At 46.6% G+C, this 13,145-nt stretch overlaps 1 protein-coding gene across 3 annotated transcripts in view; it reads right to left on the reverse strand.

Moving 5' to 3' along the window:
• The window catches only part of DYNC2H1 (dynein cytoplasmic 2 heavy chain 1), a 3,314,293-nt gene that overhangs the window by 2,690,317 nt on the left and 610,831 nt on the right, over positions 1 to 13,145 (reverse strand). For all 3 annotated transcript variants that reach the window (XM_069639013.1, XM_069639012.1, XM_069639011.1), the window contains exon 15: positions 836 to 934. In XM_069639013.1, the coding sequence (XP_069495114.1) occupies positions 836 to 934 (99 nt within the window). The remainder of the gene's footprint in view (positions 1 to 835; positions 935 to 13,145) is intronic.

Consider the following 13,145-nt stretch of genomic DNA (forward strand, 5'->3'; position numbering starts at 1 on the left):
ACTTGAATTAGAGAAAGCCATAGGTGGTTATTCCATTTTGTCTGTGGTTGGGATGTACAAACGTTCTGCTAAAGTGGAAAAATAACCTCACACTGATGGTGTGGTCCGGTTTGTTGATCCATGTCCATGGTATGACAATACACACACCCCAAGTGCATCTCAATTATATACAACCCGGCATACACAGTTTGGTTCCTTCTGGTCTGCATACATCAACCCAAAATAAAAGAAATATTCCACTATTCCCTTTACTCCTACTAATAATCCCAACCCATTTTCCTGCTGCTTCCAAAGTGCCATAATACAATGAAAATGGCAGTGTGCTATACCCAATAACATAACATAGCCAGTTATATGTGAAATTTTGATGGTCCTTTTCTCTGACAAGTAAAACTTGATACATGAATATTAATGATCTCTATATAATGGATTGAAATCCTTGCACTATGTATGCCACCACTTATGCATGCATGAATTGCTTTAATGTTTTACATCCTATATTTATGTAATGTTCAACCTATTTTATGTGTTATTCAAGTGAAATCAGCACTATTCATTGATAAAGACACAGGCGTACATTTATTGAACAGTATGGTGTGCAGGATGGCATAAAAACAACTGTAGCAGCTGAATTGTTAAATGGGTAAGGAGGAGCAGAGACCATTTAAACAAACAGGTGTTTTGCACCATCTGAGAAGTACTCAGTAAAAGGCTTAGATCACCTTTGGAGCACATGAAATATAGATAGCTTCTATGTGTAAACTGAAATATTCTTTAATAAAATTAAAATACAGTGCATCTTCTTCTCTTTCATACAAATTGCAATAACAAATACCTGGGATTCAAGATTGGAGAACACTTCTCTAATTTCCAAAAGTCCATCCTTCCAGCGCTGCTGCTGTCGAAGCAAGTCAACATTCATAAGAGCTACAACCTATGCAAGAAACGTGAGGTAGTAGCTAGTGTGAGAATGTGCATTTCCTTAGTATGAGGCAGTGAACAATTTAGTAAATGTCAATTCACATTTCCTGTAGAATTTAAAATGTCACCAGTAAACTATTTCAACTTTTGCTCTACATTTTCTATCAGAGGTGTCTATTACCATCATTTTCATATTTTAAAGATCATACAAAAATGTGCATTACAATGCATGCTGGTCATATTAGCTGGGATTTAGCAAACAACAAATAACACCCTGTATGACAAGCAGTGGTAAAGAAACTACCAAATTGATAAACTTTAGCAGCATTTTATATACATAACAGCAAGGTAGTATCTTCCTCTTAATATGGGTTAATATGGCTTTAACACCTGTGTCGAGGGCGGACTTTGCCATTAGCACACCGGGCAGGGGAGCCAGCCAATCAGGTGGCTAGGAAAGCAGGCTTAAACAGCCGGTACAAGCCTGCGTTCCAAATCGCCCGACGGCCGGCTCTCCCTGCCGCCAGCTTCCCCCCACCCTCCGTCCCCGTTTTTTTCTTTATTAACACTGCCTCCCCCAACTTACCTTATTTCAGCTACAGCGGCCCTTGCCGCAGCAGCCACTCCGTCCTCTCAGCTTCCCACTGTTAGGCAGAATCCTGTGCAGTTCCCTTGGGGAACACTGCAAGATGATTAAAACTACAGGAGTAAGCAGTAAACCCAATTGGTAGCAGTCTGTACCACCCAGATTTACCTGGTAGCTGTGGCTGAGCAGTCAGACTTCTCTCAAGAAGAGTAGGGCAGTATACAGAGGAGACACAATAGGGCTAAAACACAGTAGAGCAAGCAAACACTGACCAGAGCTTGGTATCAAAAGTATATAATTATTTATTTAACACACACTTAAAGAAATATACTAGCACTATAAATCAAAGCAAGTTCAAACACAGTCATAAAAGTATACACACCTCCCTTAAGAATTATTAGACAAGTCTAACTCAAAACACCACTATTTGTCAAAACAGATGTGAGCGCGTAACTTAGATGGCACTCCAATAATTAAGTTAAAGGGATAGAAAAAGGAAGGTCACGAAAATAAAACAGTTCCCAATACTTTTATAAGACCAAAACAAGTTAGTGAAGGCAGAGTCTACTGTAGAGCCAAAGTTCATAGGCCAGGTCCACTTTAAATGGAGCAAGGTGAAATGTGCCCAAGATCACACAGTTTAGAAATGCATTCAAGTCTTTGTATAAATGTTCAAAAGAGGTTGGGTTGATTCAGAAGGTAATGTTAGAAGGTCTGGGGGCCAACCCAGTTGGAAAGCCAAGGATTTAAGGGTTACCTTTAGCAAACCGTAGAAAGGGAGGCCAGGTAGAACACAGTACCTTTAAAGTTGAGGAAGCTCCAGCGGTGGCAGTTGTTCCTGGCAGCGGGTTCAGTTTGTGGTTTCGACCAGGGGAAGAGAGGATCTCGTCGAGGAGGAAACTTGGAGTCGTTGCACTGCCCAGGGAAGAGACCAGCCGCGGAGTTCGTCGGTTAAAAGGTGCATTCCTTTTATTCGCGGTCACAGTGGTGAAGCTTGGCTATCCGGCCGCCGGGGTGCTTGGCACGGGTGATTCGACCAAGAGACGTCCTGGAAGGCGAAAATGGCGAACTGGTTGATCCCACCAGCTCAGAGGAAGAAGACTCTTTCAGCAGAAGATCTTCTCTTGTCGTCGGGAAAGTGGTTGAGGTTGTTGCAGCAGGGCTCCACCGGTGGTGTCGTCGTTGCAGGTGGCTCAGCTTCTCCCCTCTTTGGATTTCTTATCTCCTGCGGCGACTTCTGAAGTTCCTGTCCCAAAAGCCCTGCTTTATGCAGAACAAACCCCATTCAACAGCCTAGCTGTCACTCATACCTACTAAGTGGTGAGCCGGGCGGCTCACCACTGGGCCAATCAGAACAGAGTGCGACTTGAGTTGCTAAGGCAACGTAGTCCAGGGTGCCATTTCCCCCACCCACACATCCTGTGGAACCCAGACAGAGTGGCACCAGTTGGAGGGCTTCTGTGAAGAAGCCTGCCAAAAAGTGAAAAAAAGGGCCCGACCTTGGTTGGAGTCACAGAGACGGACACGAACGCCATTTTATAAAAGAGTTCTGGCAAAAAGACCCAACCGGTGATTTTATATTAAATAAATAAACCGGCAGCATGTTTAACAATGCACCAAAAACTGCTGCGTTTAAAATCAATGGGAAAATCCCATCGGAAATATTCCGGTGGAATATTTTGCGTGGTAACCACTGCCACCAGCCAGAAACTCGACAAGGGGGGACTGGACAGTGCCCCCTTGGAAACAGGCCCAGGGGCAATCGAATTAACCCCTTCCAGTACTTCCACAATATGATGGTTTGTACTGGTTCTGTTCACAATTTTGGACTAGTAAAGTCAATGGTGACTTTACATGCCCTGGGAGACAGTAGTCAGTCCCAGGGTATGGAGTCTATGTTTGGGGGTCACTATGACACCCCTGTGTTACTGCATTGAGGGTGCTGTGTAACACATACACAAAAACAGATGATACCCTATGGAGTAAAAAAAACCATAGCCCATAAGCACACAAAAAGTCAAAGACATACCTCAAATCATGCCTAAGAGTGGGAGGAAAAGAGTCACTCTTAGCATGAGAAAAAAACAAACCCCAAAAATCCAGCAAAGCTGCTGGGGGGCTCACTAGATTTGGGAAATTAGCCTTATAAGAGAATTCTCCCTAACACCCACGGCCACCATGGAAAGGGAAGAGGGGCTTTCCATGGCGGCATGTTGGTAAAGGATGTTCCTTCCTACAATGCGACGTGCGCAGCATCCCGTTGTAGGAAGGAAAATCCTTTTTTTTAGCACCCAGGTTGCCACTTTGGTAACCCGCGGTGCTAATGGCGTTATGTACCCGTCCCACGGGCAACACCTGTGGGTAACGGCCCTCACTTCGCTCCGGCCATTAACTGGGGACGTTACCCCCTAGTGTTGTCCGTGGAACGAGTACATAACGCCACATTAATGGCCTGCCAGCCTAGCCAATGTAGGCCCGAGCAAAGCGAGGGCGATGGTAAAGGGCTGTGGGAAGTTAATATTCTAAGCCGCCAGAAAAAACAGATGCTACAGCCATTAGCACCCCCCACGCCACTGATCGATATTTTAGTCTCTTTTTTTTTGGGGAAGCAGTTTTGCGCTTTGTGTGTGAGCCGATTCCCCATAAAATAATAAGTATCAACAGAAAATGGGTGCTGCATGAATAGAAGAATGATATTGTCTGTATTCTATTTTCCGGGTGTGAGGCAGCTGATGGTGATGTCGCAGACCCAGCAAGGGAAGAGTCAGATCAGTGGGGTGGAGCAGGGTGGGGGTTTGAGTCTTCGCTAGTAGGCTGTGAGAGAGAGTCAGTGTGAGCGAGTCAGTGTTAGCGTGTCTGTGTTTGTGTACGCATGCCCATGCCCAAAAGCTTTAACTGGCATTTCTATACATTAGGACCTAGCCTTTAACAGATAAGCAAAGATTGTATGTGGTCCCTATACTTTGGGGATATGCTTGTAGGGGAAACAAACGTTAACATGCATTTTCAGAACCAACCCGCAAGACGGTTCAGGGAGGTGTAACAAATCCCAGGATATCGCCCCCCGCTTCCCTAGGGGTAGCGGCTTCCCATGGGGTCAGGGAGATGAGGCCGCTACCCGACAGTCCCCCTGGGGTTGGTACTCAGCTGGGTGAATCTCTTGTGGACCGCGTGTGGGACTAGGGACGACTGTCTGGGAAGAATATGGTATATCCAGAATATGCCACCTCCTCTCCATGTACTTATGCAAGGTAAAGTATCCAACCCTCTTCAAAGGTACTCAGGCGAGGAAGAGTAGGCCCTACCTGTATGAATCCTGCTGTAAGACTGGGATGAAGAAGAATCCAAGTAACCCAGTGGAGAGGAATAACATCAGAACCAAGATGAATAAGAGGCATAGAGTAATGAAGAGCGCTCTACGGAACCAACACCAGCCGTCTAGTCAATACGGACAATCTGTGAGTAACTGGGACATAAAAATGGAAGAAGGACTGAAGATGGCGTTGAGCCCTTGCTGGAGAAACTGCGAGAGCCAGGATGGGCCAGGCAGGAGGAAGAAGACAGACCAGGACACCTGAGGCAGGCGCAAGAAGGTACGGAGCTGGTCCAGAGAGGACAGACCGCTCGTCAAGGCAAGAAGCAGAAGCTCCTGGCGTTCCTGACGTCTGGGCAGCACAGGAAGCAAGAGCTGTGTCGAAGATTTCATCTGCAGAGCTGCCCGCAGACTGAGACGAACAGACCCCACAGCAGACCGCATGCATCCAAGGAGAGCAGGAACCACTATGGACCAGGAGAAAAGGTCTGCAGGTTGCTAGGGAGGCGCTGGGGCCAAGAGGAGGTGGTGGAGAACCCTGAAGGGAGAGAGAAACCGAGAAGATAGGGTCTGGGACCCTGAAAGAGACAACAGAACTTCTGCATGATGAAGGGCCTGATAGTATTTGGCAGGAGAGTGAACCAAATTGATCAAGGGGAAGGAACAAACAGGAAAGGCGAGTCTGGGACCCGCACCCATACGAGAAAGAGGATCATCGCTATTCTTAACAGTTACAGTACCTGGCAGGGTAGTAAAGCGGGCAGACTGTGCCTAAGATAGGCCAGGGGAAGGGAGACATTCCCCCAACACTTTTTGAATTGCCACACTGAGTCTGAGAAGAACCAGAGAGGAGGGAGTCACCCCCCTTGTATTGTGAACAGGATAAGTGACTGAGAGACTTTCCTTTCTGTTCTTACGGTTTATGAAAACAGCACCCAGGAGAACTATTGGAACCTCCGTTTTGCACATTTTGAAGAATACATTTCATCACCAGGAGGTGAACACTGACCTCCAGTCTAAAAGAAGGGAGTCATTCTTGCGGACCAAGAAGATCCCAATTTTTCCTTAGTCAGTGAAGAGATTAAGAGACGGAAATAGGCGTTGACAAAGGACTTGGGGACTATTTGGTTTAGACAAACATCCTGACAGAGTCCTTAATATTTCGTTGAGGCAGGGAACACCTCTGAGCGTTAGTGACAGTTAGGGATTTTTCCTCCTTTATTTTCACTAAATAAATGTTTGTAGACACAATAAGGTGAGATGGAACGAGCACAGGACATGCATTAGGAATCGCAATATAAATTCAGCTGTGGCATGACATTGGCTGGAGAAAAAACACAACCTGATACAAATTCGGTTCCAGGTTTTGTAAGTGGTTTCAAAATGGGATCCCCACGAGAACATAGAGAAAAGATTGGACCAGAGAGAATCTTTCTGGATTGACAGACTTGGAACATTGACACAGAGGTCTCAATGAAGAAATAAACTTGTCTGCTTTCTTTAAACCCCACGAACTATGAAGGTTAACATCATGACTAATGTGTTTGCTGATCTGGTGGTTGACTACTGCAAGCAATGTATATATGTGTCCACAGATACTGCAGAGTGAATAGTTAAACCCTTGAGCAGAGGTGAAAATGTGTTCTTATGCAAAATATCAAACTAGCACATGACCGGTCAACAATATGAGCAGTTGAAAGAAATTTGGCTCTAGAAGGAATGGAGTCGTTTTGCTCGATATGTGGGTTGAATACTGTTAACACGCACCTGCCCGATGGTCTTCAGAATGAATGGCGACGCAAAGCATATATGAATTTATTTAATTTATATATCCATGTTTAATTTCACTTGTTGAATTTCATCTGACGAGTAACCGAATACTATTGCAGACCGATTTTCAGGATGAGCATATAAGAAGCCATAAGTCTTTATTATTGCGTAAATGTCTGTTGAACAAGCATGAAATTCGATTATATTAGAATTAGAGACTGTAGAACAATGCCATGATGCCTATTAAACACAAGTGGCAGGTATTTAACTTGGCGTTAGATGGTTCCCTATAGCAACGGTGAGCAGAATACATTAATCGAGCAGAAAGATTTGAGTATGGCATTAATATTTCCCCATTTGATTGAGAATGACCTGTTAGGTTTTGGTTTACAGACTAGAAAACAATCCAAACAATATTGCAGTATCTATTAATCTGTATGTTAAAATTAGGCTTGCAGCGAGCTCAGCGTTGCTTTTGTAACATAGTGAACAACATGGCGACCGAGTCCTGCCCTCCCGTTGTCATGGGAAGGAGGGACGCAAGGTGTGGGCACGTCAACATTTTGCTACTGGTGTGCGATGCCCGTCCAGGTCTCCGTAGCAACATATAAATGCTTCCAAGAGCCGCGGGTCCATGCGGTTTTCCTCAGCGAGCGTAACTGCTGATCCATGCCGCCTTAGATAAGTAACTACAGTGACAGTTTTTTACACCAATTATATACAGCGAATATACTAATAGAGTGACACTTTACAGGTGACCACACTTGTTACGAGGTGATCATACAAAGGAAGTCATAGTATTTAAGTTGAAATACTCTCTAGCAAAGGTATGATTAAAGCCGTTCTCATGTATCTAATGGTCAGAAATATAAATATGATGCCTGCATAGTTGAATGTAACAACGACAAGGATACTTATGGTGATTTTATTTTTTTTGTTTTGTGCTCTATACTTCAAAATGAAACCACGCTTGTCATGCGGCGGTATGTACCAAATATTTAATTTATTTTTGTACGAAATGTAAATACTAAGCATGTATAGCCCTGAAGATGGTGTCAAGCACCGAAATGCATTGGCTTATTGTGATATGTAGACCAAGGAGTCTTTTTCTGCTTTAAGTAATAGCCACTCCTCTGTTGACCATTTTTGAATAAAATACTTCCTGGAACTTTTTACAAAGGATTCAATTATTAATGGAAGACACAACAGGTTTCCAGAATAAGTGAAAAATTACTATAAAAGAAATAAGAAAAAAGAAAAATTGAGACAGAATGATAATGAATTAAAAGGTTATGTGCTGAGCAATTTGAGAGCATCAGACAATACTAGGTGGTTTCACCTGGTTACTTTTGTTGTAGTATAGCCACAACAAGGCCACCTGTGTGTCAGTCTCCTCCTTCCCCACCCTTACAGAGGCCACCCTGTTAGATAGAATTTTCTTTTTATTGCTGCTTTACTCCCATTGACTTACATGGGGCACCATTTATTTTTGCTTCGTTTTTACTGCTGACCAGACTTTTGGGGGGGTAAGCAAAGCCTTCTGCTTTACTTCCCTTGCCTTGCCTTGCCTTTTTTCTCATTCTTATAGGGAAACTGATCAGTCCATACAACTACAACAACTGGGAGACTAAGTCTCCTTAAGTGAATTTCGTGCATTTTTAAAACTGCACACATCACCTTAAAGTGAAGTGCAGTTTGTTTATAATTTTTTTTAACGTTGTGGTTATATATGCAAAGTGTCCAGGATGGGCTGGTGACGGCAGATATTTTTCTAATGTGTTTTGAACATTTTACTTGTGCACTTCTGCAATTACCGCAAATGACTACTAAAAGTGGCTAGCTCTCTAAAATAGCTGTGCCACAAGATTTGACCCTGTCCTTTAGCCATGTTGTGCTTTGGCCTTTTTTGCTGCTTTCTCAGGTCTGGAATTGCCATATATAGAATGCCCTTTTCCCGGGGAAAGCTGCTGCTTTCCCGGGCAAAGTGGTGGTCCCTGTGTGTGGCTGGATGTGGGAGCTGAGACTGTCTGGTCCCAGTCTACATTTAGGTCTCATGAGGTCTTTTGCTGGGCAGAATGTGTGGCCAGTGGCTATCCATGACCTCAGAGGAAAGACTGTAGTCTGTTCCTTTGAAAGATGCAGCACAGGTCCAGGATGCTTAGTCCTATGGAACGACCCGGATGCAAATCACCATGGAGGAACTTGATGAAAGGCAAGGAGACACAAACAAATAAAATAAAAACCTGAGCCCCCAAGGACAGGACCAATAATGCTTTAAGGGGGCCAAAATAAAATACGAATGAATAAAAGAAAATACAGAAAGTGAAACGTATTAAAATAACAGAATTTCAAACTGGCCAATCAAGAGAGAGAGACTAACCCGGGAGGACCATGGTGGTAACACCCTGCCAACCAATCCTGTAAGCTAGGCTTTCCAGCAATGAGCTACCAACAGGAGGAGGAGGAGGAGTCTGGCTAAAAAAGCAGAGCCAGGTCACTCTGAAATTGTCTCAGTCAGGGACAAGTTCTGTGATGAATCTAGTGAGAACATCACTAGGACCCCGGTATGGGCCTCCTCTCATGTGGCAAGGGGAAGGCAGCCACTACCTGATCCTGACCCTGGGGGTGGTATCATGTGGGAGGATCACATGGGAGGGGACTCATGCCAGGGGGAGTTGGTGACCTTATATCATGATTTCCTGCTCCTTCCTAAAATACTGATGGCTTACTGTAAAATAGAACAAACTAATGTTACACAATTCCCTATGGACTTCACTACCCACAATGCCTATGGCACTGAGATGAGGAAGAAGGACTCTGAGGCAATGAGGGTTCAGAATGCAGTTTATCAAAAGGTGCGGTCTAGTTGTTACAGACCAAAGCCAATAAGCGGGACATTTAAATCCCAAAATGAGGCACAGCTGCAGGAAGAAGGAGAAGGAGGTGAAAGATGTCAAAGGCCGCACAGTGTGTGTAGAAGTGGAAGCAGAAGTTATCTGAGGTGCAGGAGCAGCCACGGAAAGAAGAACTCCAGTGGAAGCAGTCATGAAGGGTGAAGGCGAGCAGAAGTGCAGAGTACCTGCAGTGGAGAGCGGCATGTCAAGAAGAAGCCCAGCTGATAAAAAGAAGTTCTCCCAACTCAGCACACGGCATGTCGGTGAGAGAAAATCTGCAGCAGATCAACAGAGCTGTCATAGCTCCCGGAGATCAACGCGCAGCTCAACAAATGTACGTGGAAGCAGAAGAGAGTGCGGGCAGGACACCAGCGGTGCGCCGAAACACCTGTCAGCGAGAAGGAACTGCTGAAGAAAGCCAGTGAGCTGTCTAGATGCAAATGCTGACCCTGAGGCACTCTGCATAAGAAAGTTGTTGACATTTTATAATTTTGAATAACGAACAATTAATGAAAGAAAGCAGAAGCGGCAAGAGCGTAAGTTCCCTCATAGGAGACTACAATTGGGGAAAGTTTAAAACCAGCATTGCCAAAAGCCAAGAGGCTGCGAGAAAACCACAACAAAACAACAAAGGTGTAAATTCCCTTTTGGGAGTTATACATTGGAGAAAGCCGATTTTCCGCATTACCAACAGCTAAAAGACTAAAACCATACAGAGGCGAAAAGGGCAGAATTCTCCCTTTTTGGGATATCAACTGGGGGAAACTTGGAACCCAAGCTGCCAACAGTCAAAAGGCCATAAGAAAAGGCACTTATTGTTCAACCCTCCTAAGAGAGATTGGTGTGGAGACTCTTGGAATCAATATTGCCATCAAGTTTGAATGTAGTTGTAGGAGTTTTCTTCCTTGCAGGCGAAATACCAAGAAAGGGATCATAGTAGTTAGTCCTGGCAGGCGACCATACCAGGAAAGAAGATTATTTGATGAAGCAATTATAAGTTAATCATCGTAGTGACTAACGTGCTCTTAGTCCTTGGTCCCCTTTCCTCCATACTGCATGTGCATCCCTTCCAAGGGACGGGAGACAGAACCTTTTTCACCAGAAAAAACCTTCTTCTCCTTTAAATTAAGAGGAGCGCAGAGGTGCAGCCCTGGGGGTATGCGCTGTCCTGACTACGCCCTCCGGCGCCACACCTCAGTCCCCATTGAAGCGTCGACAATAGATTTAACATTGCCTAATGACACCATTATTATTAGGGGGAGGATGGTGGGACGTATGGAGGAATGGGGACTAAGGACTAAGAGTATGTTAGTCACTACAGTGAGTAACTTATAATTACTCTTAGGTCCCGTCCCCTTTCATCCATACTGCATGGGCGATTACAACTGAATGTAGCCCCAGGGTGGAGAGGAGACCCTCCTTAAGCAAATAGGTTCCTGAGAACCGCCTGTCCGAAAGCTGCATCAGATCTAAAGCCGGCATCCAAACAGTAATGCTTACAGAAAGCCGATGGAGTGGCCCAAGTGGCCGCCCTGTTTATGACTTGCCAAGGGGCATGGCGCTGTAATGCAATGGCCGTTGCCTTGGCCCTGACTGCGAGCGCGTGCATGTTCACCGGAAGCGGCTTGTGCTGGCCCTCGTATGCTTCTTTGAAGGCTGAGACCATCCAGCGGGATATGGAAGCCTTGGAGGCCTGCTGGCCTGGTCTTGCATCTCCGAAAGTGACAAACATGGCATCTGATTTGCGGAAGCCCCTGGTCCTGTCCAGGTAAAATTTCAGGGCCCGCCTGACATCCAGGCAGTGCAGAACTGCCTCTGCCTGGTCCTTAGGATCGCCAAAAAACGTAGGAAGGACTATATCCTCATTCAAACGGAAAGCAGACGGCACCTTAGGCAGAAATGGTGGATTTGTCTGCAGGACTACCTTGTCCCTGTGGAAGGTAGTATATGGTTCTGAGGCGACCAGCGCCTAGATTTCGCTGACTCTGCGAGCCAAGGTTAGGCCGACTAGTAAGGCTGTCTTAATGGTGACCTGCCTGATGTCCGCGGACGCCGTTGGCTCGAATGGTTTGTGCGCCAGGGCGCCCAAGACAATGTTCAGGTCCCACACAGGGTGTGGCCTCTTGATGGGCGGGTAGAGCCTTGCGAGCCCCGTCAAATGTTTCTTGACAATCGGATTGGAGGAGGAGAGTTCCTGTAAGCCTTGATGGTTGCGAGGTAAGTGCGGCAGGTGTCCACCTGCCCGCCGGAGTGGGCGAGGTGCGCCGAGAAGGAGAGCACGTCGTCCAGAGTATGTGCCAGGGGGTCAATAGCCTTGGAGTCTGCCCAGTGACAGAACCTGGACCCTTTACTTTTATATTGGCCCTGGTAGCCTTGCTCCTTGCGCCCTGTATGATTTCCAGATTAGCCTGGGAGAGGCTCAGGTGCCTTAGTGTTACCTGCTCAGGAACCACGCTGTGAGGGCTAGTTTCTCTGGCGCGGGGTGGATGACCCTGCCCCCCCCTGCTGCACCAGCAGATGTGCTGGCCCGTCGGAAGGTGAATCGGTAGCATCTGCGAGAGGCTGAGCAGCTCCGAAAACCATGGCCTGGCCGGCCACCATGGAGCTATTAGAATGATGTTGAGCTGGCGAGACTCCTTGATCTTGCAAATCACTCTGTGAATCAGCGAAGTGGGCGGGAAGGCGTACACTGTCATGCCGTCCCACTGAATCCGAAATGCATCGCCCAGGGAGCCGGTGCCCTGTCCCTGCCAAGAGGCGAACTGAGGGCACTTCTTGTTGTGCCCGATCAAAGAGATCCACCTGGGGAAGACCTCCTGAATAACGAGGTTGTTTAGCTGCCACTCGTAATTATCCACTCCCAACCTGCTGAGCCTGTCCACCTCCAGGTTGGATTCCCCCAGAAGGTGGACTGCCGCGAGATAGAGGTTGTGTTCCTGGGTCCACTCCCACATGCTGATTGCCAGTCTGCACAAAGGAGGGGATCTGGTGCCTCCCTGATTGTTGACATAGTGAATACTGGTAGAGTTGTCTGTCTGGATGAGGACGACATTGCCCCTGAGAAGTGGAAGGAATGCTCTGAGCACTAGCCAGATGGTCTTCAGCTCCAACCAATTGATATGGTACTCCTGCTCCTGTCGAGTCCAGGTGCCGTGGACCAAGAGATCGTCCAGGGTGGCTCCCCAGCCCTCGAGCAAGGAGTCCGCGGTGATGGTGACCTGCAGGTTGGGAGGCCGGAAGGGCTTGCCCATCCGTAGGTTGCAGTCCATGGACCACCATGTGAGGTGCTGGTGGAGAGATGGAAGAACAATGATCATCTCACATTGAGAGCCACGCTCCTGGTTCAATGAGGCTGCGAAGTGCAGCTGAATCTTCCTCATCCTAGTCTTGTGTGTGGGACAGCTAGTAGGACCGCCGCCAAGAGACCCAGGAGATGCTGGTACCACCATGCCGAGGTCACCTCTCTGCTGAGGAAGTGGGTGGTGGCCCTCTTGATGGGCGAGATCTTATCCTCCGACAGAAACACCTTCTCGGAGCACGTCTCGGAGCACGTGTCCCAGATGAGGCCCAAGAATGTCAGAGTCTATGTGGGCTGCAGCTGCGACTTCTTGAGATTGAGCGAAAAGCCCAGATCGTGCAGTGTGTTCATAAGGGCATGGGA

Source organism: Ambystoma mexicanum, chromosome 7q, assembly GCF_040938575.1.
Source record: "Ambystoma mexicanum isolate Mex_15411 chromosome 7q, UKY_AmexF1_1, whole genome shotgun sequence".
Taxonomy (NCBI): Eukaryota; Metazoa; Chordata; class Amphibia; order Caudata; family Ambystomatidae; genus Ambystoma; species Ambystoma mexicanum.